A 23,068-nucleotide genomic window follows, 5' to 3' on the forward strand; every position below is an offset into this window, starting at 1 on the left:
CTGGGGGAAACATCGAGGGGACACCGGGGAGGGCACCGAGGGGACACAAAGGGGACACTTGGGGGACACGGGGGAGACACGGCCGGCGCCCGGCGGGGCTCGGTACGCTCGGCGGGGCGGGCGGGGCTGCTCAGGTGCGGCGGGCGGGGGGGGTCCCGGGGCGGTCGCCGTGTCCCGGTCCCGGTGCCCCCGGGCGCGGAGCCGCCAGGAACTGCCCCGGGTTTTCCTGCCCGTCCCGTCTCGTCCCGTCGCGGCGCGGGGCCGGGCGCGGCGGGGCGCAGCCCGGGGACCCCGGCCCGGTATCGGTTCTGCTTTCGAGGGAGGCGGCGATTTCGCAGTAACGGGGGGCGGGTGCCACCTGCCCCGGGGATTCCCCACCTGCCGCCGCCCCATAAGAGCCCGGTGGCGGCGCCGGTGGCGGCACCGACAGACCGACAGACAATGGCCTCGCTCCGCTGCATCCTCCTCTGCCTCTGCCTCCCGCTGCTGCTCCCGCCACCCGCGGCCCCGGTCCCGGTCCCGGACCGCCGCACCGACTGGGCCGCCTGCAGGAGCCTCTCCCGGGAGCTGTCGCGACTGCTGGCGACCCTGAAGGAGCCGCACCCGATCCTGGTGAGCGCGGGGGGCTCGGCCGGGGGGGAACCGGGGCGGCCGGGGGGCTGTGGGCGCTGGAAGGTGCGGGGCATCGCGGCAGGAGGGGTGCCCCGAGGGTGCGGGGTACCGGAGGGGTGCGGGGGCCGTGGGGACACCGCTGACCCCCCCGCTGCTAGGATGAGATGCACCTGAGCGAGGAGGACCCCGAGAACTGGCCCCCCCGGATCCGCTGCAGTGACGCCTGCGACCCCTCCACGCTGGACACCAACAACACGGTACCGGGGGACACGGGGTGTTGCGGGGCCGCGGCGGGGCGGGCAGGGAGCCTGAGGGCGTCCTGGGGGGGGATGAGCCTGGGGGATGTTGCCTGGGGGTCCCAGGGGTGCTGGAAGGTCCCGGGGGCGCCTGGGGATGCTGAGGGATGTGCACGGGGGTCCCAGAGGTGTTGGGTGTTCCCAGGGGTGCCTGTTTGTCCTCAGGGATGCTGAGGGCTGCGTCTGGGGTAGCCAGGGGTGCTGGGGGTCCCAGGGACATTGAGAGATGTGCCTGGGGTCCCCAGGGAGGGGGGGGGGCGGTCCCAGGGATGCTGAGGGATGCGCATGGGGGGGTCCGTTCCCAGGGGTGCCTGTTTGTCGCCAGGGATGCTGAGGGAGGCGTTTGGGGTTCCCAGGGGTGCTGGGGGTAGCCAGGGGTGCCCCAGGGATGCTGAGGGACGTGCCCGGGCATTCCAGGGGTGCCCCAGGGGTCCCAGGGATGCTGAGGGACGTGCCCGGGGGTCCCAGGGGTGCCCCAGGGATGCTGAGGGACGTGCCCGGGGGTCCCAGGGGTGCCCCAGGGGTCCCAGGGATGCTGAGGGACGTGCCCGGGGGTCCCAGGGGTGCCCCAGGGATGCTGAGGGACGTGCCCGGGCATTCCAGGGGTGCCCCAGGGGTCCCAGGGATGCTGAGGGACATGCCCGGGGGTCCCAGCGGTGCCCCAGGGGTCCCAGGGATGCTGAGGGACGTGCCCGGGGGTCCCAGGGGTGCCCTAGGGGTCCCAGGGATGCTGAGGGACGTGCCGGGGGGTCCCAGGGGTGCCCCAGGGGTCCCAGGGATGCTGAGGGACGTGCCCGGGGGTCCCAGGGGTGCCCCAGGGGTCCCAAGGATGCTGAGGGATGTCCCCGGGGATCCCAGGGATGCTGAGGGATGTGCCCAGGGGTTCCAGGGTGCCAGGAAGGGTGTGGGGGGGGTGCCCAGCTCACACCCCGCTCCCCGTAGCGCTGCCTGCAACGCATCCGCCAAGGGTTGCAGCGCTACCAGGACCTGCTGGGTTCCGAAATCTTCACCACCCACCGCCTGCCCCAGCTGGAGACGGCGCTGGACCAGCTGCTGGGCCACGTCCAGGTGAGAGGGCGGGAGGGGGGTCTGTGTGGCAGCCTGTTCCCCCCGCAGCCGGGGAAGTGGCTGCCCATCGGCCGCAGCCTCGGGCTCCCCCCGCCCCTGACCCCGCTCTCTCCCCGCAGCAGGAGCACGGCCGCCCCCCCCCGCACCCCATGTCCCCCATCGGGACCTGGGACCGGCTGCTGCTGCGGCACCTGGCGCTCCAGCGGCTCCAGTCCTTCACCGCCGTCATGAGCCGCGTCTTCACCCACAGCGCCAGCGCCAGCCCCCGCTGAGGCCGCCTGGCCACGTTTCCCCCCCCCACCCCGACTATTTATTCCCCTCCGCCCCGAGGGGCTATTTATGTGCGATGCTCCCTATTTATCTCGGGTATTTATGAGTTTCTAATAAAAGGCTGAAGGAGACGAGCGGCTCCCCGCGTACGGCACAACCCGGGTCTGCCCGCAAGCAGCGCAGGCAGATGGGTGGGGAAGAGGTTTATTTACGGGGGGGCGTTGGGGGGGAGTCACTGGAAGTCGTTGGCGTCGATATGGAGCGGGGGGAAGTCGGTGGCGAAGAAGGAGCTGACGGGGGACAGGGCTGCGTCCTCGAGCTGCGGCAGGAACGGGTCGTGGGGATTCAGGAGCGCGGGGGCGCCTGCAGGATGGGGAGAGGTCAGTGCTGAGGGGACCCCCCCCCTGCCCAGTGTCCCCCCTCAGCCCTGACACTCACTCGCCAGCCCGGGGCCCAGCCCCTCTGCCACCGCGTCGGTGGCCTCTGCCATGTTGGGCATCAGCTCCGGTGCCTCCATCGTCTCCAGCGTCCCTGAGCCCGGCTCCAGCCCCTCCGACAGCGTCTGCAGGAGCTCCTCCATGTGCAGCAGCTCCAGGTCCCTCAGCTCCGGTGGCAGCGTCCCCTCGTCCTCGGGGACCAGCAGTGGCCCCACAGCCCCCACCACTGGCTGCAGCATCCCCACGTTCCCGGCCACCTCGGGCAGCACCCCCAGCCCCTCGGGCAGCACGGGCAGCGTCCCCACACCCCCTGGTGCCACCATCCCCTGGCCCTCGGGGACTCGCTGCAGCACCAGCTGCGGCTCCAGGTCCCCAATCCCTGCCTGCAGCATCTCCGAGACCCCCGATCCCACCTGCAGTGGCCGCGGTGGCCCCAGGCCTTGGGGCCCTGGCTGCTGCAGCGTCCCCGAGCCCTCGGGCTGCATCATCCCCGCGCTCCCGGCCACTGCTTGCTGCGTCCCTGAGCTCGGGGGCTGCGGCATCCCCGGGCTCACAGCCATCGCTTGCTGCGTCCCCAGGTTCCCAGATGGGACCTGCAATGTCCCCGACCTGCCGGGCTGCTGCGTCCCCAGGCCAGCGGGCTGCTGCGTCCCCAGGCCACCGGGCTGCAGCTGCAGCGTCTCCAGGTTTTCCGTAGCAGCCACCAACTCCTCTTCTGTCTGCCACGACTCATTTGCCTGCCTGCAGGGAGAGACGGTGGGTCACGGTCTGGGTCAGGGTCTGGGTGAGGGTCAGGGTCAAGGTCAGGGTCTGGGGTTAGGACAGGGTCAGGGTGAGGGTCAGGGTCTGGGGTTAGGTCAGGGTCAGGGTCAGGGTCAGGGTCTGAGGTTAGGACAGGGTCAGGGTCAAGGTCAGGGTGAGGGTCAGGGTGAGGGTCTGGGGTTAGGACAGGGTCAGGGTCAGGGTGAGGGTCAGGACAGGGTCAGGGTGAGGGGTTAGGACAGGGTCAAGGTCAGGGTCTGGGGTTAGGACAGGGTCAGGGTGAGGGTCAGGGTCTGGGGTTAGGACAGGGTCAGGGTCAGGGGTTAGGACAGGGTCAGGGTCAGGGTCTGAGGTTAGGACAGGGTCAGGGTCAAGGTCAGGGTCTGGGGTTAGGACAGGGTCAGGGTGAGGGTCAGGGTCTGGGTCTGGGGTTAGGACAGGGTCAGGGTCTGGGTCAGGGTCTGGGGTTAGGACAGGGTCAGGGTCGGGGTCTGGGTGAGGGTCAGAGTCTGGGTCTGGGGTTAGGAGAGGGTCAGGGTCAGGGTCAGGGTCTCTGTGAGGGTCTGGGTCTGGGGTTAGGACAGGGTCAGGGTCTCTGTGAGGGTCTGGGGTTAGGACAGGGCCAGGGTCAGGGTGAGGGTCCAAGGATACAAGGCTGAGGGTCCCTCTTCCCACGGGGGAAGAGGGAGGGACCTCCCTCCGGAGGGACCAAGGCGTCCCCCCGCCTCACCTGGAGGACACGCGGATGAGGCGCCGGTTCAGGTACCTCTTCTGCTCCAACAGGTTCCCTGGGGACAAGAGGAGAGGTCGGAGGGGGTGGTGGGCGCTGCCCCCGCGCCGTGCCGTGCCGCGCCACGCCGCACCGTGCCGTACCCTCCTGCCGCTGGCTGTAGTAGGGCCCGAAGGCCTCGTCGCGGGGGGTGTCGGGGTACAGGAACTGGAGGGGGTTCTCGGGGATGTTCTCCTCCACCAGCAGCTGGTAGTCGCGGATGATGTCGGGCAGCGCCAGGGACGCCAGCTCGGCCGCGGTGTAGGGAACCACCGAGCGGAAAGCGGGGCGTCCTGCGGGGCAGGGGGACAGCCCCGGTCAGTGCCCAGGGCAGGCCTGAGGCCCGGGTGAGGGGCTCGACCCCGGTGGTGGCGGCGGGGTGGGGGGGGGACGACAACATGCTCACCGCTCTCGGGGTGCTCCACCCAGGTGCAAGTGACCCCCCCCAGCACGCTCTCGCTGAACCGGATCAGGAACGTCCCCGTCCGCTTCCCCTTCAGCAGCTTCTTCTCTTGTTTACGGCTCACGAAGCCCAGGATGAGCCTGGGGGAGGCACCATCAGCCCCAGCGGCTGCCAGTGCCCCCCCCCGCCCCCCCCCCGGCCCTGCTCCTACCCATTCTTCCAGAGCTCCTTGAGTTGCTCCTGGAGCAGCCCCAGGATCCCGTCCAGCCAGGCCCAGAAGGAGAAGCCGGAGGCGCCGTCCTGTGGGAGAGGGGGGGTGAGTGGGGGGGGGGGGAACGGGGCTACGGGAGAACGGGGGGACATTGGGACGGGGCCACAGGGGGACGGGCACCACTCACCTTGGAGAACTTGGGCCAGGTCAAGGTGCTCTCCGGAGACGGCTTTGAGCCTTGGAGGCGAGAGCAGGGTGAGGGGGGCAGCACGGCCCCTGTCCCGGCCCCGGGGGGTCTCGGGGCTGGCACCCGGCCTTACCGAAGAGCTTCTCGGCCAGCATGAGGAGGTGGTCCCTGCTCAGGCCCCGCTCGGCCACGCTCTCGAACTGCCAGCTGAGAACCTCGGCCAGCCGCGGCCAGGGCACCGGGGGCGGCTTGGAGAAGAACTGCTGGTCCTGCGGGAGACGGGGTGAGCGGGGATGGGGACACGCCGCAGGGGACGGGGACACGTACCGGGGCAGGGGACGGGGATGGGACAGGGACCAGGGACACACACAGGGGCAAGGGATGGGGATGGGACAGGGACAAGGGGATGGGGACATGCACCAGGGCAGGGGATGGGGATGGGACAGGGAAAAGGGAACGGGGACACGCACAAGGGATGGGAATGGGACAGGGACAAGGGGACAGGGACATGCACCGGGGCAGGGGACGGGGATGGGACAGGGACCAGGGGATGGGGACACACACAGGGGCAAGGGATGGGGATGGGACAGGGACCAGGGGAAGGGGACATGCACAGGGGACAGGGGATGGTGATGGGACAGGGACAAGGGGACAGGGACGTGCACAGGGACAGGGGATGGGACAGGGACCAGGGGATGGGGACATGCAGTGAGGCAGGGGACGGGGATGGGAAAGAGACCAGGGGAGAGGGACACACACCAGGGCAGGGAACAAGGACAAGGGGATGGGGACATGCACAGGGGCAGGAGACAGAGATAGGACAGGGACCAGGGGACAGGGACATGCACCAGGCCAGGGGATGGGGATGGGACAGGGACAAGGGGACAGGGACGTGCACGGGGACAGGGACGTGCACAGGGACAAGGGGATGGGGACATGCAGTGGGGCAGGGGACGGGGATGGGAAAGAGACCAGGGGACGGGGACACGCACAGGAGATGGTGATGGGACAGGGACAAGGGGACAGGGATGTGCACAGGGGATGGCAATGGGACAGGGACCAGGGGACGGGGACACGCACAGGGGCAGGGGACAGGGGTGGAACTGGGACAAGGACAGAGCAGGGACTGGGGACAGGAGAAGGGACAGGGCACGGTGGGAAGACCGGGAACAGAGCCCAGGAACCTGGGACAGGACACAGGGACGGAGACCGGGTGAGGAGCAGGGATGGGGACGGGACCCCCGGAGCCCGCGGGGGCAGTGGGGAGGGTGCGGGGCCCGGGGGGGAGGGGGGGGGACGGTCCCGCTCACCATACGGTCGCTGGTGACGCTGTTGAGCACGTTGAACCAGAGGATGGAGGCCCAGGCGCTGGAGAGCTGGTTGTTGTTGGAGATGATGATGAAGGGCAGCGTGGAGGTCTGTGGGGAGAGCGGGGCGGGGGGGGGGGGGACGGGTCAGACCGGCCGCCCCCAACCCCTCCGGCCCTTCCCCAGGCCCCCCGGTCCCCCCCAACTCACCTCCAGCTCCAGCTCCAGCCCGCAGTAGGCGTACGCCAGCGTGAAGGTGATGAGGTGCAGCTCCTCCGTCACGACCAGGGGTCCCTACGCGGAGGTGGCACCGTGGGGCACCGCGTGGCACCCGCCGCCCCCGCGCCCCCCAGCCCCGCACCCACCTCGCCGGTGCCTTTGCTGCCCTTGCCCGACCTGCTGTCCTTCTGCTCCCTCAGCGTCTGCGGGGCAGGAGAGGGTCAGCCCAGGGTGGGGTGGGGGGACGATGGGGTCCTGACACCCCCCCCCCCCCCCATGGAGGACATGAGGGTCTTGGGGTGTGGGGGGGGGACCCTACCAGGTACTGGAAGTCACAGACCAGCCCATCCTGGGGACTGTCCCCTGCCAGGAGGGTTTTGCTGCTCGACGTCAGGATGTTGAACTTGCGAAACCTGCGGGGGCAGTGAGAGGTCCGCGGGGTCGGGGGGGCCGGGACCCCCTGGGGGGGGGGGGGGGGGTGTGTGTGGGGTACAGCCCTGCCCGCAGCGCTCGCTCGGCTCTCACCCTTTTATCTTGGGGGGGTCCCTGCAAGAGACAACAGGGCGTCAGCGGAGAGCGGGGGGGTCTCGGGACCCCCACGGCCGGGCAGAGGAGGGGGGGTGGTTAGCCCCGGGGGGGTCCCCGACCTGTCGATGTGGATGCTGGCCTCCATGCCGTGGTTGCGGTCGTGGAGGCGGACGAGGAGGCGGGCGCGGGCCGAGAACTTGCTGGTGGTGCGCAGGACCAGCGGGCGCTTGCAGGCGTTGGGCATGCTGGGCTGCTGCTCCACCACGAAGGCGCTGGGGGCAGCGGGAGGGTCAGGGCTGCCCCCTGGACCACCATCCCCCCCCCCCCCACCCCAACCAAAACACCCCGACACCCCTCCCCAGCCCCCCCCCCACCTCTTCAGCAGGTAGGTGAGCAGCTCCTGCAGCCGCCGCTCCAGGAGGGGGGTCTCTTCCCTCAACGGGTCCCTCTCATACGTCACCTTCTGCCGCAGCTCCCCCAGCGCCCGCAGCAGCTGCCGCAGCTGGAAAAGCCCCTGGCCCAGCTCCGTGAACCTGCGGGTGCCGGGGGTGGGTGGGTGGGGGTGGGGGGGGGGAAGCGGGCCGGGGGGGCGTTCATCAGGGGGCCAGCTGTTGTCCCTCGTCCCTGTCCCCGTCCCATCCAGGCCCTACCAGGTCTCCAGCAGGCGCAGGGAGGTGTCGGCGGGGGCCCCCATGCAGGCGCGCTGCTGCCGCTCCCGCCAGGCCCCCAGCTCCTGCTGCAGGAAATCCCGCAGGGTCTCGCTGCGCCCCAGGAGCTGCTGCATCTGCGCCAGCACCTCCTGGGGGGGGAGGGGGGGGGGAAAACACGTGCCTGAGCTGGGGGGTGCAGGGTGGCTGTGACACCCCCCCAGGCCAACCCCGGTCCCCATCTCACCCGCCGCTGCCGGTCCAGGATCTGCAGCTTGGCCTGGAGGGCTTGGACCTGCTGGGTGTACTGGGGGTCGCTGGTCCTGGCCTCGCCTGCGGGAGGGGGGCGAGAAGGGGGTCACGGGGGGGGGATCAGGGGGGGCGCAGGGCAGCGCTGTCCCACGTCTACCCCCGGTGTGGGCAGGATCGGTCCTTACCCGGCTGGTAGTGCACCTTGTAGCAGAAGTCAAAGGTGTCCTGCAGGTCCTCCAGGTGACGGAAGGCACGTTCAGCCTCCTGGGGGGGCAGAGAGGGGTGAGGGGATGGGTAGCACCTGGGGTCCTTGGGGGGGGGCGCCCAGGGGGGCCGTTACCTGCAGGGCCACGTGGAACTCGGCCAAGCGCCGCTGGATCTGCTGCTCCCGGTCACTCTCTGGGGGTGCGCCAGGTGCCGGGGCAGCCCCCGCCTGCGGAGACATGGGGCGTCGGGCAGTGGCCGGCAGGGTCCCGTGGGGCTGGGGGGTGGGGGGGGGACACACAGACCCCGGCCTACCTGCTCTCCCGCCTGCCCCAGGCGCAGGATCCGTCGCTCCTCCTGCAGCAGGTTGTCCACCAGGTTGGCAAACTTCTCCGGGCACTCCCCAAACTCGGCCTGCGGAGGGGCTGGGGGGGGTCAGCGGGGCGCAGAGACCCTCGTTGCCCCCCTCTCCTCCCCCCCCAGCCCCGGCCCCCCCTGCCCACCTGGAGGTCACGGCAGGCCTTGCGCAGGTTATGCTTCAGCATGAAGTCCTCGTCGCCCAACCCCGGGCTGCCCAGGTGCTCGCCCAGCAACGCCAGCATGGAATGGAAGAGCATCCGGGCGTGGGAAGAGAGCGGCTCGGCCGCCTGGCGCCTGCGGCACCGCGGGCTCAGCGCCGGCACGGCACGCCCCGTCCGGCACTGAGCCCCCCAGACCCAGACCCAGACGTAAATACACCCCCCACCCCGCTCCGGCCCTGTTACCAGTTCTGGTCCTCGATCCAGGAGGCCAGGCACTGCCGCACCACCATGGGCAACGCCGCCCCCGCGTACAGCTGGTGCACCTGCTCCAGGCAGGCGTTGGCCAGACTCTGCACCTCCTGCCACTGCGCCATGCTGGGGGGCACGGGGAAGGGGGGCGGGCGTCAGGCCATCCCTGCTGACCACCCCATCCCACCCCCCCCCCCGGGCCACGGCACGGCGGGAGGATGCCCAAGCCGGTCCCCGGGCCGCCCTGCGCCCCCACGCACCTGCCTGCGGCCCCCTGGTCCCACGGGGTCCCTGCGCTGCGGCTTGGGCTGGCCGCGGGCCAGCAGCCCCCGTCCTGCGCCGGGAGAAGGGCTGAGCAGGGGTGGAGGTTTCCCGCATGGGCCCCGGTGCTGGTGACCGAGCTGTCCCCAGCTGCAGGGGCTGGGGGCACACGCTCCCCCCCCCGCTTCCCCGAGGGCCCCCCGCACCCCATGGGTCCCCTCCCCGGAGGCTCCCCGACATGGTCCCCCCCTTGCACCCCCACAGGCACCCCCCCAGGCAGGTCCCCTGCACCCCAAGTGTCCCCCCTGCAGGGCTCCAGGGGGGCGGGTGCCCCTAAACACCCCCCGCCCCAGGGGACACCCCCAAGGGACCCCCTCCCAGGGGGATCCCTGCGTGCCCCAACCGGGATCCCCTACCTGCGCCCCGGCCCCGGCCCCGGCCCCGGCCCCAGCAGGGCTCCCCGTACCCGAACCTGTAGGGGGGACCCCCCCCGGGACCCCCGGCCCCCGCCGCGCTCCCACCTCGGCCGCTCCCGGCTGCCGGACCAGGAAGGCGCGCAGGCCACGCCCCCTCCCCTCTCTGCGCGGCGATTGGCGGAGCGCGGCGGCGAGGCCACGCCCCCCCCCCCCGGCGGCGAGGAGGGGCTGCCCGCGGGGTTGCCGGCTTCCCCGAAATGACGTCAGAGGGGGCGGGGCCAGCGAGGGAAGCGGGGACTGAGGGGGGCAGCGCCGGGCCGGGCCGGGCCGTGGGGACAGGGACGGGCTGCGGGGACAGAGCCATGGGGACAGAGCCATGGGGACAGGGACGGGCTGCGGGGACAAGAGCCATGGGGACAGAGCCATGGGGACAGGGACGGGCTGCGGGGACAAGAGCCATGGGGACAGAGCCATGGGGACAGGGACGGGCTGCGGGGACAGAGCCATGGGGACAGGGACGGGCTGCGGGGACAAGAGCCATGGGGACAGAGCCATGGGGACAGGGACGGGCTGCGGGGACAAGAGCCATGGGGACAGGGACGGGCTGCGGGGACAGAGCCATGGGGACAGAGCCATGGGGACAGGGACGGGCTGCGGGGACAGAGCCATGGGGACAGAGCCATGGGGACAGGGACGGGCTGCGGGGACAAGAGCCATGGGGACAGGGACAGCCCGTGGGGACAGAGCCATGGGGACAGGGACAGGCTGTGGGGAGAGGGAGAGGCTGCAGGGACACGGGGACAGAGCCATGGAGACAGGGGCAGCCCATGGGGACAGAGCCATGGGGACAGAGCCATGGGGACAGGGACAGGCTGTGGGGCAGGGGGACAGAGGCATGGGGACAGGGACGGGCTATGGGGAGAGGGAGAGGCTGCAGGGACACGGGGACAGAGGCATGGGGACAGGGACAGCCCGTGGGGACAGAGCCATGAGGACAGGGACGGGCTGCGGGGACAAGAGCCATGGGGACAGTCTGTGGGGCAGGGGGGACAGAACCATGGGTTCAGGGACAGGCCATGGGGACAGGGGGCAGAGCCATGGGGACAGGGATAGCCCGTGGGGACAAGCTTTGCAGCCACCTGGGATGGGGACAGGGCTAGGGGCCGTAGGGATGGGCTACGGGGACAGGGCTGCGGGAGCCGGAGCCAGGCAGGGCGGGACAAGGACAGGGACGGCGACCAGGGCCGGGCCACCACGTGGCTCAGGCAAAGCCTCCCCGTGGGGCCAAGGTCCCCGTGCCCCGGGACAGGGTGGCCCCGCATCGATTGGCGCCGGCCTCCCCAGACAGGGACGGGGACACACGGAAGCAGCCGCCGTCTTTATTCAGACGATGAGGACGGGGCCGCTGTGGGCGGTGGGGGCCGGCGGGGGCTCCCCCTCCGAGGTGAAGTAGCCGATGAGCGCCCGCACCCCGGCCTTGAGCCCCGGCTGCAGCCCCAGCTGCAGCCCCAGGGCCACGGGGCCGCCGGCGCCGGCGGTGAGAGCGGACAAGCCGGCGTAGCCCAAGTCCTCGGCCACCTCCAGGGCCCGGCTGGAAGCCAGGGCCTCGCAGCCCTGGAAGGCGTAGTAGAGGCTGGTGCCCAGGTTGTAGAAGGTGCTGACGCCCGGCACCCACTCCATCACCCCGTGGGCCTCGCGTTCCCCCGGCGGGTTGCAGGCATCCTCGTCCTCCCGCCGGCGCCGGGACCGCTGCCGGGGGACGTGGCGGCACGCAGGCAGCCAGGCGTGGGCTCTGGCCCCCCGGACCCTCTCGGCCGAGCGTCCCGTGGCCGGCAGCCCGGCTAAGGGGGGGTGGGTGCCGGCCGCAGGGTGCCGGAGCTGGGGGGATGCGGCCGCGCAGGGCCATGGCGGGGCAGAGCCCCCCGGCCGCACCAGGCTGAGGAGCAGCGGCAGGGCCTGGGGGGCCGGGGTGTCCCGCAGCCGCGCCAGCCCCCGCAGCAGCGCGGCGGCCGCGGCGGGACCCAGCTCCCGGGACAGCCCCTGCACCTCCTCCTCGGCCTGGGGCCGGCAGGCGGCCCCGCTCAGCGCCAGGGCCATGGCGGCACGGGCCAGGGCACGGGGCGGCGGCGGGAGCCGGGCGAAGCCGGGCAGGGCGTCGGGACGCAGGTCCTGGCACAAGACCCCGGTGCCCGGCAGCGCCCGCGGCGGGATCTGCTCCGCCAGCTCCGCCAGCAGCACCCGCGCCGCGGCCCCGCGGTGGGCAGCCGGCACGGCAGAGCTGCCCCCCAGGCCGAGGAGGAAGAGGAAGAGGAGGAAGAGCAGAGCCTGGGGCATGGCGGCAGCTCCAGCAGGGCCTGGGGAGGCAGGAGAAGGGGCAGAGCCCTGTCAGCACCCCCCGCGGCCGCAGCCCCCCGCCGACCCCCCGCGCCCCGGCTCACCCGCTCGCCGGCACCGATGGCCCCTGCCCCGTCCAGCCGCTGCCCCCGCCGCCCCCGCCCTCCCTTTATAGCCACCCTTATCAGGAGCTGTTGCGACACGCGGGGCCTGGCTCCGTCCCCCGGCGCGGGGAGGGGGACAGGGCACCCCCCAGGGACCCGTCCCACGCCAGACCCACACACCAGGCAAAGGCGAGAGCCGTGTTTATTTATTTGGTCTATTTCCAGATTTAAAAGGTGTTAGGGGAAAAAAAAACAGAAAAAAAAACCACCAAACATCAACAGCTGAGGGAAAACAGGAAGTTTTAGGGGGAAAACAGGGACATGGGGACACCAGGACAGCCACCAGGGAAGCGGACAGGGCGGAGCCGCCCCACGCTTCCGCAGCACCCTTAAAAACGGCTTTAAAACCTGCAGAAACCCCAGAAAACAGCCCAGGATCCAGGGGGGAGGGGATGCAGGACGCAAGGGGAGCCCCCTCAGTCATCCTCCTCCTCCTCCTCCTCCAGGCAGCGGATGCGCTTCCGCCTCCCCCGGGGCTGGGGCTCCTCGTCCTCGTCCCCCTGTGAGTGGGGGGCTGCGGGGGCCGGCTCTGTGCCTGGGGGGGGGAGGGAGCAGGGAGGATGCTGAGCCCCCCCCGGGGCGGGATGCGGGGAGTGGGGGTACACCCCTGTCCCCCCGCCATCTGCCCAGCTCCAGGGAGGTGGCAAAGGGGCCGGGGACAGGTCGAGCGTGACCCAGCGGCGCCCCATGCCCAGCTCCCGGTGACATCCCGCAGCCCCCCAGGAGAGAGGGGAGGGGGTGGCACCCACCTGAGCTCCCGTCGTCGTCGTCCTCGCTGTCGAGCGCCCGTCGCCTCTTGGTTCCCGGCTGCACCGGGCTGGGGACGGGGACAGGCTCCTCGCTGCAGCAGTGGGGACAGGGGTTGGCACCGCTCAGCCCCACATCCAGGGGTCCAGAGACCCCCCCCAGAGTCAGGGAGGGGATCCCCCCGGGGGTGGGAACCTGTTTTCACCTCTCTGAGTCCGATGCCGGCCCCGCCGGTGACGGCTCTGCTGAGGGGCACAAGAAGAGGGGCTCAGGGCCAGCCCCCCGGCCGGGGGACCCCAGCCCAGCTCCCGCACCCCTCACCTGCATCGGGGGCCTGGGGGCACTGGGGCGGCTCCAGCAGCCCCTGGGGGGGCGGCGGATCGGGGCCGTGGTGGGCGATGGATGCGGCGGCGCGGCGGAGCTGCTGCGGGGTGAGGGCAGCCGGGATGCGCCAGAAGGATTCCTGGGCGGAGAGGGGAGACGCTGCAGGGCCGTGCCGGGACCCAGGGGACAGAGACGGGGACAGGGATGGGGACCTCACCTGCTCGCTGGCGGGCGGACGGAGCCCCAGCTGCCGCAGCAGGGCCTTGAAGCGCCGGTCCTCCATGGCATCCTCGTTCTCCTCCGAGAGCGGCACCAGCGGTACCGGGTAGGACACGCCTGGGAGGAGAGCGCTGTCAGCCCGGAGGAGCCGGCCCCCCACCCCGGCCCCTGGCCCCCGGGACCACTCACCGTCCTCCTCACGGTCCCCAGCCGCCCTCCGCAGACAGTTCTCCAGCCAGCGCAGGGGCCCGGCCATACCTGGGGACAAGGGCAGGGTGAGAGGGGACACGGCCCCGGAGCCAAACCTGGCCGGGGGGTTCGGAGCCCCTCGCCCACCTTCCTGATGCAGACGATGCCCCAGGCCCTGCCCGGCCCCTTCCTCGGACACCCAGTGCTCCTCCACGGGGCCTTCCTCCGCTTCGTCATCCTCCTCATCCTCCTCCTCGCTGTCCCCATCCTCTGCTGAGCTGTCCCGGGCCGGCACCGCCGCGGCGCCTGCCGCACCCTGTGGGGACCAGGGGTGCGTGGGTGCCCGTGATGGGGCAGCACCCGCTGGGCACAGCCCAGGACCACCCTCCCCCCCGGCCCTTCCCCGGTACCGGCCCAGGGCCGTGGCCCTTCCTCCGGCGCTTCTTGTACAGCTCCTTGCGCTCCGCCACCAGCCCCAGCCCCAGCAGCTTCTCCACCACACGAGCCCGCGACCGCCGCGCCGTCAGGTGCTTCATGATGTTCCCCAGGACGTCTGCGGGGAAGGGGGCGTCAGGGGGCGGGGGGGGGGGCTGTTTTTTTTTCCCCCCCTAGAGCCCGCGTCGCCCCCCGCTCACCCTCCGAGCCCTGGAACTCCTCGTAGAGCCGCGTCAGCTCCTCCTCCTGCTCCTGCGTCCACAGCACGATGCAGGTGCCCTTCCTGGGGAGGCGGGGGGGGGGGGGGGGACGACACGGCCATGGGTCCCTGCCCTGGAACAGGAGGACCCGGGGGGGGGGTCCCACAGGGGGTTCTGACCCACCTTTCCCGCGGGAAGTCCTTGGCGCTGCTGGCCAGCCCCAGCCGCACCAGCTGCTTCACCACCTGCCTCCGCGTCCGCCTGGGCCCCGGGAGACGGGCCAGGATGGCGGCGATGACATCCTCGCCTGCAGGAGGAGCAGGAGGCTGCAGGGAGGGAGCCCCCGCCGCCCCCCCGGGGGGGTCCCGCTGCCGCCGCCCCCCCGCCCCGTCCCATCCCGGGGAGCCCCGGTACCTTCCACCTCCTTGTACTTCCAGTACAGCTCCCGCAGCTCCTGCTCCTCCTGGGGGGTCCAGGGGGGGCCCCGTCTCCTGCTGGCCCTGGGCAGAGGGGAGGGGAGGTGAGGGGAGGCGAGGGGAGGGTGGCAGCCCCCTCTCGGGCCCCACTCACCCCTCTCCCTCCTGCAGGGAGCCGTAGCCCTCGGTCATCTCGCGGACGGCCGCTGGGCTCTTCCAGAAGAGCAGCTCCACGAAGGCCTTCTTGTTAGTGGCCGCCAGCGCAAAGAACTTGCCCAGGATGAACTTGGCCAACGCCACCAGCTCCTGCGGGCGGAGGGAGGGAGAACGGGGCTGGGGGATGCAGCGGGGAGAGGGGGGGGAGACGGACCCTTCCCGGGGGCGGGGGTAGCCGGGACCCCTCTGACCTGGTGTGCGCCGGCAGCGGGGTCGCTGAGGAGGCGGTGGAAGAGGGAGAAGAGGGAGAGCTGGAAGAGCAGGGCCTCCATGCGCAGGTCGCGGGCCAGGCGGTGCAGCAGGCGGGCGGCGCAGTGGTTGGTGCGGGGGGTGTTGCGGGCGTAACCCCGCAGCAGCAACACGAGCGCCCGGACCACGGGGGCGCAGGCGAACCTGCCCCGGCAGCCCCGGTGAGCGCGGCCGTCCCGGCAAACAGTGGCCACCCCGGCGAGCAGCCGCCACCCCAGACCCCCCCCGTCCCCGCCTCTCACCGTTTCAGGTAGTCGAGGAAGTTGAACTCCTTCTCTGACACCTGCACGGTTTCTTCTTCTTCTTCCTCATCCTCTTCTTCTTCTTCCTCCGGTTCCTCGGCCTCGGGGGGTGCGTGCCCTGCGGCGGGACGGTGGTGAGGGTCCGGCACACCCTGGCCCAGATCCCGCCGCTGCCGGTGCCGCCGGGGACTCACGGGGCAGGGGGGCGAAGAGAATCTCCCGCAGGAGCCGGGTCTCCTCGGGCGGCCCCGCATCGGGGGGTCCGAACACGTCCCCTTCGGGCCAGACGTCCCTGGGGAGAGGGGGGGGGACAGGCTGGCACCGCGTCCCCACGTCCCAGCCCGGCTGCGGGATGGGAACTGAGGTGCCGGTACCTGGCGGAGCGGAGCAGCCGCAGGGCCTGGGGGACCTGGGCGTCCCGCAGGCACCCCTGGATCCGCAGCAGAGCCTCCGCGCGCTGCTCCTCCACCGGCGTCTCCGAGGCGGCATCGAAGGGCACCACGTCCTCAGGGAGGGCCACCTCGCCCTGGGGCGGGACACCGTCACCCTGCGCCCCACCAAGACACCCTGGTGTGTCCCCCCCACAGGGTCGGAACCCCCCCCCCCCCCGTTGCCTTACCTGCAGGCAGGCCTGGAGCTGCGGGGCCAACCCTGCCCACAGCATCTCCAGCTCCTCGGCGCTGGGCGGCTGCGGGGCCGGGGATGGGGCCGCCCGCGGCTTCTTCCTCCTCCGCACGCGCTTGCTCTGGGGGGGGCGAGGACGGCGGGTGTCAGGAGGGCCCCACCTGGCCTCCCCCCAAGGACCCACCACCCACCACCACCCCCGGCGGCGGGGGGAGCCGCATCCCACCTGCACCACGAGGCCGGCGCGGCCCCGGCAGAAGCGCTCCAGCATGCGGAGGAAGAGGTGGGCCGTCTCCACCAGGTCCCGCAAGAAGCTGCGCGGCTGCTTGGTCTCGTCGAACTTGCGGAAGAGGGCGAGGAAGAGCTCCCGGTACTCCATCAGGTAGAAGATGTTGCCTGGGGAGGAGGGGGTCAGCCGACAGCGGCGGGGGGCGGGGATGCTGAAGTCAGACACCCCCCCCCCCCCCTCCTCCAGGGTTGGGCGGAGGGACAGACGGACTCACTCTTGATGACCTGGCTGCTGTCCCGCACCGCCTGCTCCGGGGACCGGTCCATCTCCTGCAGCGTCCGCAGCAGCTCCTGGTACGCCTTCAGGGCCAGGTGCATCCTGGGGACACGGCAGCGTCAGGGCAGGGACCCCCCCACACACTCCCACCCCAGCGGGGGAGGGTCCCAAGTGGCCGGGGTTGAGGGGGGGGGTCCCAGGCGCCCACCGGCGGGACCAGGTCACCGCCTCCTTCTTGTCCATCAGCGCCATCTCGTAGTAGGTGGTGAGGTTCTGCTCGATGAAGTGGAAGGCGCGGACGCCCACCGTCTCCGACACCAGCTCGGGGCGGAAGCCCCGGCGGCGGTTGAAGGCCATGAAAAAGGCGGTGGCCCACAGGTAGTAGGTCTCGTCGTGCTGCTGAGCCTTCTCCCGCACCAGCTGGTCCTAGGAGCAATGAAGGAGGGGGGGGGCTCAGCAGGGGTCCGTCCCCCAGCCCAGGGAGGGTGTCACTGCCCCCCCCCCAGCCCCTCACCTTGACCAGCAGCATCAGGCGGTTGTAACAGCCCTCCAGGAAATCCTGGCAGAAGCAGCGCAGGAAAAGCCGGACGTTGCGGGCGGAACGACGCGGGGGCTCGGCCTCGGGGGCCGCCTGGCGCTGCCGGGGCACGCGCCGCGTCTCCTTGCCCAGGTCGTGGCTGTAGCTCTTCAGCTGCAGGGGACAAGCAGGGAGCAGCCGGACTCGTGTCCCCAGGTCATCCCTGTGCCCCCCCCCCCCCGCCCCTTCCCTTCCCCACCCCGCCACGTCCCCGTCCCCACACTCACGTTGTGCAGCCCCTTGTGGAAGACGACATCCCGGTCCCCGATGGCCTTCAGGCCCTGCAGGACGTAGGAGCCACCGAAGCGGGAGTGCCTGGGGCAGGGGGACAGGGGCTGAGCGGTGCCGGCCCCGCCACGGGGGTCCCAGCCCTGCCGTGGGGGTCTGTCGTCCCGTCCCCCCTCCCTCACCTGGATGGGCGCTGCAGCGCTCGCGCCCTCCGCTCCGCCAGCTCCCGCTGCCGCAGGGTCTCCAGCTCCCGCGTGTCCTCCCCGTGCTCGGCGGCCGCCTGCCCCTGCCCCAGCGCCGCCAGCTCCTCCGGGCTCTGCGGGCAGCACCGTCAGTGCTGCGGGGAAGTGGGGGGCGTCCCCTGACCCACCGCCCCCCTGCCCTGCCTCACCTGGTCGCGGAACATGAGGGAGATGATCTCCAGGACGTGCAGGGCCCATTGCTGCTCCGCCTGGGCGCTGGCCAGGAACTTGAGCAGGTCGTCCATCCCGCTGATGTGCAGCGCCCACAGCACCCGGTCGTGCACGCTGGCGTCGCCATCCACACCCTGGGGGGGGGAACGGCAGGTGGGGGGCGCTCAGCAAGCAGGGTGTCGGGGTCCCCAGGGAGCCACCATGGCCTCAGAGAAGGGGCCTGTCCCGGTACCTGCTCCTCCGTGGGGTCTGGGGGGATGTGCAGCACGTTGCGCACCAGCAGCAAGATCCTCTCGATCAGCAGCGTGTCCTCCTCCTGCCGCTGCTCCCAGTCCTGCGGCCACGGAGCCGTGAGGGGTCCCCGCAGCACCCGCGGGGACCCCGACCCCGCTCGGCGGGGACGGACCCCGCTGTCCCCGGGAGCCACGCGGGGACACAGGACTCACCAGCTGCAGCAGGTCGTAGAGCTTCTCGCTGAGCACCCCAAAAACCTTCTCACTGGCGAAAGCCTGCGGAAACCCCTGCGTGAGCGAGGGGGGTACGGGCAGAGCCCGCCACCCCCTCCCCCCCCCCGGGCCAGGGGCCCCTCCCCGGGCGGACTCACCTCTTTGTAGGCCTGGAGGTAGGACAGGACCTGGAGAAAGTGGTGCCGGGAGGTGGCATCTGCTGGCACTTTGCCGAAGCAGAGCAGAGCCGGCTGCGTCAGGTTCACCGTCAGCCTGCGAGCGGGCAGAGAGGGGGCGTGTGAGACCGCTGCTCCGTGGGGAAACCCCCCCGGAGCCCCCCTGGCTCCCCCCCGGTACCTGACGACGGCGTCGAAGAGCACCTTCTCCTGCGGGTACTGGACCAGGATGGGCAGGAGGTCGTTCTGCAGGATCTGGGCCGCCCCCAGCTGCTGCCGCACGTCCCGGGTCTCATCCTCATGGCGCAGGTACCGGATCAGGTCCTTGACGCTCTCTGGGGGAGGGGGACCGTGGCCTTGAGCCCCCCGCCGCCCCCGTTCCCCGCCACCCCCCCGTCGCCCCCCACCTACCCAGGCAGTCGGGCTCCCGGTGGTAGACGTCGCCTTCCAGGTAGCCCAGGGCGCTGCAGGTGGCCAGCAGCTCGCAGTTCATCATGTACCAGTCCATGCAGCGCGGGGGGGGCGCTGGGGACCGGGAACCTTCTGCGAGACGGCCGTCAGCGCCTCCGCCGCCTGTCCCCCGCCTCCCCGCTCCGGGGTCGTCGTTCCCCCCCGACCCCGCCACCACCGGCCCCAGGGCACCAGCCGGTCCCGGGGGGGGGATTCCCCTTCCCGGGACACCGGACCGATCCGCCCCCCGCCCCCCCCCCCCCGCGCCATCGATACCGGAGCGTCGGCCGGTCGCGGTGCCCCCGCCACCCCCCGGGCACCAGCCCCCCTCGATACCGGAGCTCCACCCCACCGGACCCGGACCCCCCCGGTCCCGGTCCCCGCTCACCGGCAGCGCCGTCTCCGCCGCCCTCGCGGCCGAGCGCCCGGGACCGGGCGCGGGGGCGGCCTTACACAACCGCCCCAGTTCCCGCGGCGAGAGGCCCCGCCCCCCCCCGCCGACTTCAAGCGGCAACTCCCGTCCGAGGTGACCAACCCCTCCCCCCGGAGCCCCGCCGCCCACCCGCGGGCACCGACCGGCGGTACGATGCCCCGCAGCCCCCTCCCCTCGCTCACCGCACCCCCCCGCTGCGGGGAGAACGCCCTCCCCCCGCCTCCCCCGCGGGTCCCACTGCGGGGAGGGAGGGCCCGGGCGCGGCGTTGCCCTTTTAAGCGCGGCGCAGCCCCTCCCCCCGGGGCGGGGCCTCCCCCGCGGGCGCGGGAACGGGCGGCCGGCGCCTCCCGGCAGCTCCCGCGCGGTTGCCGGGGCGACGCGGCCCCGGTTCCCCCGGTGTCCCGCGGTTTCCTCCGACGTCGCCGCCCCCCCCCCCCCCCCCGCCTTCGCCACCCGTCCCGGTCACGGCCGCGAGCGGTTACCAAAATAAAAGAGCAGGTTTAATTCACCGAACACAGAACTCCCGCCGCGGCGGGGCGAGGCGGCCCCGGCCCGGTCCCGGTCGGGGTCGCGGGGCCCCGCCGCCGCCCGCCGCGCCGCACACACACGCACCACACGCAGCGCGGCGGCCCCGTCACAGCAAAGCGGCGGGCGGGCGCGGGGGGCCGGGCGCGGCCTACAGGCCCTGCGTCTTCAGCTCCAGCGGCTCGGCCGGCGGCTCGGGCGGCGGCGCGGCGGCGGCGGTGACGGCGGCGGTGACGGCGGCGGTGACGGCGGCGGCGGCGGCGGGCGGCTCCCCCTTCAGCGCCGCCAGGCGCTCGGCCAAGCTCCGCGGCCGCGGGCACAGCGCGAACTCGTAGAGCACCGCGCCCAGCGCCGCGCCCAGCAGCGGGCCCGCCCAGTACACCTGCGGGGGGGCGGCGTGGGCACCGGCACCCCCGCGGCACCGGGAACCCCCCCCCCGGCACCCCGCTCCGGGGGGGCCTTCAACCCCCCCCCCCCCCCCCCCGCCGTCCCTTCTGGGTCCAGCGCCCACCCCCCGGTGCGGGGGGGGCAGCGTAAGCGAGAGGCGGCCGCATCCCCCCCACCTACCCCGAGATATTGGGGGGCAGCAAGGCTGGGGGGGGGGTGTCCTTCACAAGCCCCCAGCACCCCGGGGTGCTGCTGTCACCGGGGGGGCTCCGGCAGCTGCCCCTCCATCTGCGGGGACACCACGGCTGGGGGAGGATCAGAGAGGGCCCGGGGTGGGATGGGGGGGTCCCCCCGCCCCCTCCCCCCCCCCAACTTACCCAGTGGTTGGTGAAGTTGCGGGTGATGACGGCGGGGGCGAAGGAGCGTGCGGGGTTCATGCCGGCGCCCGTGTAGTGGATCTGGGGGGAGGACGGGGCGGTGGGATGCCGGCCGGCTCCCCCCCCGCAGCCCCGGACCACCCCCCCCCCTGCCGCCACCACCACCCCCGGGGTGACGCCGGGAGGGTCCCCGCGGCCGCCCTTACCCCGAAGAGGTGGCCGAGGGCGAGGGAGAAGCCGACGGGCAGCGCGGCCGAGGCCGGGTGCCCGTCGTGGCGGTCGTCGAAGCTGGCCAGGACGCAGAGGACGAACTGGGCCGTCAGCAGCAGCTCCACCACCGTGCCCTGGCCCAGGCCCACGCCGGGGTGCAGCTGCGCGGGGAGGGGGCTCAGCACCCCGCAGCCCCCGCTGGCACCCCCCCCACCGTGCTCCCTGTCACCTCCTTGGCCCCTGGTGACCCCCCCCCCAGGCATCCCCAGCCCCACCGTACCCCAAACCCCTGCTCACCCCAAATACCCAGCCCCCATTACTGCCCCATGCCACCCCAAAGCCCCAAGCACCTCCTGAACCCCCAAATCCCCCATTAGCCCCCCCAAATTCCCCATTAGCCCCCCAACCCCTCAGTGCTCCAGACCCACAAGCATCCCCGAACCCCTGAATCCCCCATTAGCCCCCCCAATCCCCCATTAGCCCCCCCAGCCCCTCAGTGCCCCAGACCCCCAAGCATCCCTGAACCCCCGAATCCCCCATTAGCCCCCCCAATCCCCCATTAGCCCCCCCAGCCCCTCAGTGCCCCAGACCCCCAGCATCCCTGAACCCCCAAATTCCCCATTAGCCCCCCAACCCCTCAGTGCTCCAGACCCCCAAGCATCCCTGAACCCCCAAATCCCCCATTAGCCCCCCCAAATTCCCCATTAGCCCCCCAACCCCTCAGTGCTCCAGACCCCCAGCATCCCTGAACCCCCGAATCCCCCATTAGCCCCCCCAATCCCCCATTAGCCCCCCCAGCCCCTCAGTGCCCCAGACCCCCAGCATCCCTGAACCCCCAAATTCCCCATTAGCCCCCCCAATCCCCCATTAGCCCCCCCAGCCCCTCAGTGCCCCAGACCCCCAAGCATCCCTGAACCCCCGAATCCCCCATTAGCCCCCCCAATCCCCCATTAGCCCCCCAGCCCCTCAGTGCCCCAGACCCCCAGCATCCCTGAACCCCCAAATCCCCCATTAGCCCCCCCAATCCCCCATTAGCCCCCCCAGCCCCTCAGTGCCCCAGACCCCCAGCATCCCTGAACCCCCAAATCCCCCATTAGCCCCCCCAGCCCTCAGTGCCCCAGACCCCCAAGCATCCCTGAACCCCGCAATCGCCCATCACAGCCCCATGGCACCCCAAAACACCTCCTGGAGCCCCACTCTCCCCTCCCAGCCCCACCGTACCCCAACCCCAAGCCCTTCCCCCTCTCCCCCACCCCCGACCCCCCTGCCCCGCTCACCGCGCTGAGGCCGAGGGTGCCGCGGACGGGGGCCGGCGTCACCCCATAGAGCACGCCGGCCCCGGCCAGGGCGCCCAGCAGCTGGGCCAGCATGTAGCCCAAGGCACGGGCCAGGGAGAGCTGCGATGCCATCAGGAAGGCCAAGGTGATGGCCGGGTTGACGTGGCCCCCGCTGACGTGACCCAGCACCTGCACCAGGGTGGCCTGGGCCAGCCCGAAGGCCAGGGCGGACCCCAAGACGCTGGGGGGGCCCGGGGCCCAGCGCAGGGAAGCCCCCAGCCCCAGCAGGGCGTAGAGGAGGCTGCCCAGGAACTCGGCCAGGACGGCCCTCCAGAAGGAGGACGAGCGCAGCTCCCGCATGGCCTGGCCCCGCTGCCCTCCGCGGCCCCGCTCCCCTCCCCGGGGGGCCGCCCGCACCCACCTTTATAAGGCCCCCCCGGGCCGGCCCCGGGGGTGGGATCCCACTGCCGTCACCCCCCCCACCCACCCACCCCGTGCCACATCGTTAACCACTTCGCTGCCCCGGGGCGGGGGGACGGGGGACGCGTGGCGAGGGACACCCCCCCGCGGGGCAGCCCAGCACCCCCAGCATAGTTGGGACCCCCCCCACCCCACCCCCCCCAGAGCTGCACACACACACCCCCCCCATCCCTGGGGCTGCCTTGCGTGGAGCGGGGGGGGGTGTTTCTGAACCGTAGGTGCCCTCTGTGGGGTTTGGGGGACCACTACGCTTGGGGGGCCGGGGGCAGCGGTGAGACACCCCCCCACACACACACACACACGTTTTGGGGGACACTTTAGGCTGACCCTGCTGGGATCCAGCCTCCCCCAGCCCCACGGAGGGGGGGCCCTGGGTGCCCCCCCGCCCCCCCCCCCCAAGGCCAGCCCCAGCTGGGGGCTGCGGGGGCTCCCCCCCCTCCCCCGGCCCTGTTGTCTGCGGGAGGGTTATTCAGCCCGGCTTAGCGGGCGCTAATTCCCCAGCCGGGGGGGGATTAGGGCCGGGCACGGCCATTGGCGCCCGCAGAAATCTGCCGGGGCTGCAGAGGCCGCGACAAAGGGCTTTGCTGCGCTCAGCGCCCCGGCACG

At 72.3% G+C, this 23,068-nt stretch overlaps 5 protein-coding genes across 11 annotated transcripts; 1 reads left to right on the forward strand and 4 right to left on the reverse strand.

The window, feature by feature from the left end:
* The first annotated feature begins 359 nt into the window (after positions 1-359).
* IL23A (interleukin 23 subunit alpha) lies at positions 360-2,248 on the forward strand. Its single transcript, XM_063358943.1, has 4 exons — positions 360-612; positions 771-869; positions 1,851-1,976; positions 2,096-2,248. The coding sequence occupies exons 1-4, from the start codon at positions 442-444 to the stop codon at positions 2,246-2,248; spliced, it is 549 nt and encodes a 182-aa protein (XP_063215013.1). The 5' UTR covers positions 360-441.
* Positions 2,249-2,405: 157 nt separating this feature from the next.
* STAT2 (signal transducer and activator of transcription 2) lies at positions 2,406-10,054 on the reverse strand. Of its 4 annotated transcripts, none has more exons than XM_063358994.1 (24): positions 9,725-10,054; positions 9,203-9,276; positions 8,937-9,068; positions 8,676-8,826; positions 8,488-8,586; positions 8,309-8,401; positions 8,154-8,232; positions 7,964-8,049; positions 7,720-7,868; positions 7,444-7,602; positions 7,189-7,341; positions 7,067-7,087; positions 6,861-6,954; positions 6,688-6,744; positions 6,533-6,616; positions 6,326-6,433; positions 5,149-5,284; positions 5,016-5,065; positions 4,829-4,917; positions 4,621-4,757; positions 4,319-4,507; positions 4,176-4,233; positions 2,685-3,424; positions 2,406-2,609 (listed from the first exon to the last, which is right to left on the reverse strand). In XM_063358994.1, exons 1-24 carry the CDS (start codon positions 10,043-10,045, stop codon positions 2,479-2,481), a joined length of 3,390 nt encoding a protein of 1,129 aa, XP_063215064.1. In that variant the 5' UTR covers positions 10,046-10,054; the 3' UTR covers positions 2,406-2,478. The 4 variants fall into 4 exon arrangements, with proteins under 4 accessions (XP_063215064.1, XP_063215063.1, XP_063215066.1 ...); XM_063358993.1 differs by having other exon boundaries at positions 9,203-9,280; positions 9,636-9,776; XM_063358996.1 differs by having other exon boundaries at positions 9,203-9,293; positions 9,725-9,739.
* A 109-nt stretch (positions 10,055-10,163) lies between these two features.
* On the reverse strand, positions 10,164-12,125 carry APOF (apolipoprotein F). The gene is made up of 2 exons (XM_063358997.1): positions 12,058-12,125; positions 10,164-11,973 (listed from the first exon to the last, which is right to left on the reverse strand). Exon 2 carries the CDS (start codon positions 11,951-11,953, stop codon positions 11,003-11,005), a length of 951 nt encoding a protein of 316 aa, XP_063215067.1. The 5' UTR covers positions 11,954-11,973; positions 12,058-12,125; the 3' UTR covers positions 10,164-11,002.
* Positions 12,126-12,236: 111 nt separating this feature from the next.
* TIMELESS (timeless circadian regulator) lies at positions 12,237-19,404 on the reverse strand. Of its 4 annotated transcripts, none has more exons than XM_063358991.1 (30): positions 19,389-19,404; positions 18,735-18,866; positions 18,505-18,658; positions 18,306-18,420; positions 18,148-18,210; positions 17,934-18,035; positions 17,680-17,835; positions 17,471-17,604; positions 17,288-17,375; positions 16,998-17,174; positions 16,692-16,909; positions 16,482-16,585; positions 16,205-16,374; positions 15,974-16,099; positions 15,729-15,880; positions 15,549-15,646; positions 15,355-15,472; positions 15,055-15,256; positions 14,802-14,953; positions 14,646-14,731; positions 14,415-14,538; positions 14,232-14,314; positions 14,007-14,149; positions 13,744-13,912; positions 13,597-13,665; positions 13,406-13,524; positions 13,186-13,327; positions 13,070-13,109; positions 12,867-12,958; positions 12,237-12,652 (listed from the first exon to the last, which is right to left on the reverse strand). In XM_063358991.1, the coding sequence occupies exons 2-30, from the start codon at positions 18,829-18,831 to the stop codon at positions 12,534-12,536; spliced, it is 3,612 nt and encodes a 1,203-aa protein (XP_063215061.1). In that variant the 5' UTR covers positions 18,832-18,866; positions 19,389-19,404; the 3' UTR covers positions 12,237-12,533. The 4 variants fall into 4 exon arrangements, with proteins under 4 accessions (XP_063215061.1, XP_063215060.1, XP_063215062.1 ...); XM_063358990.1 differs by lacking the exon at positions 19,389-19,404 and adding an exon at positions 19,162-19,293 and having other exon boundaries at positions 18,735-18,863; XM_063358992.1 differs by lacking the exon at positions 19,389-19,404 and adding an exon at positions 19,162-19,280 and having other exon boundaries at positions 13,070-13,106.
* A 384-nt stretch (positions 19,405-19,788) lies between these two features.
* On the reverse strand, positions 19,789-22,446 carry MIP (major intrinsic protein of lens fiber). The gene is made up of 4 exons (XM_063358998.1): positions 21,983-22,446; positions 20,702-20,866; positions 20,496-20,576; positions 19,789-20,113 (listed from the first exon to the last, which is right to left on the reverse strand). The coding sequence occupies exons 1-4, from the start codon at positions 22,340-22,342 to the stop codon at positions 19,883-19,885; spliced, it is 837 nt and encodes a 278-aa protein (XP_063215068.1). The 5' UTR covers positions 22,343-22,446; the 3' UTR covers positions 19,789-19,882.
* Positions 22,447-23,068: the final 622 nt, after the last annotated feature.

The sequence above is a fragment of the Chroicocephalus ridibundus genome, chromosome 24 (genome assembly GCF_963924245.1).
Source record: "Chroicocephalus ridibundus chromosome 24, bChrRid1.1, whole genome shotgun sequence".
Lineage (NCBI taxonomy): Eukaryota > Metazoa > Chordata > Aves > Charadriiformes > Laridae > Chroicocephalus > Chroicocephalus ridibundus.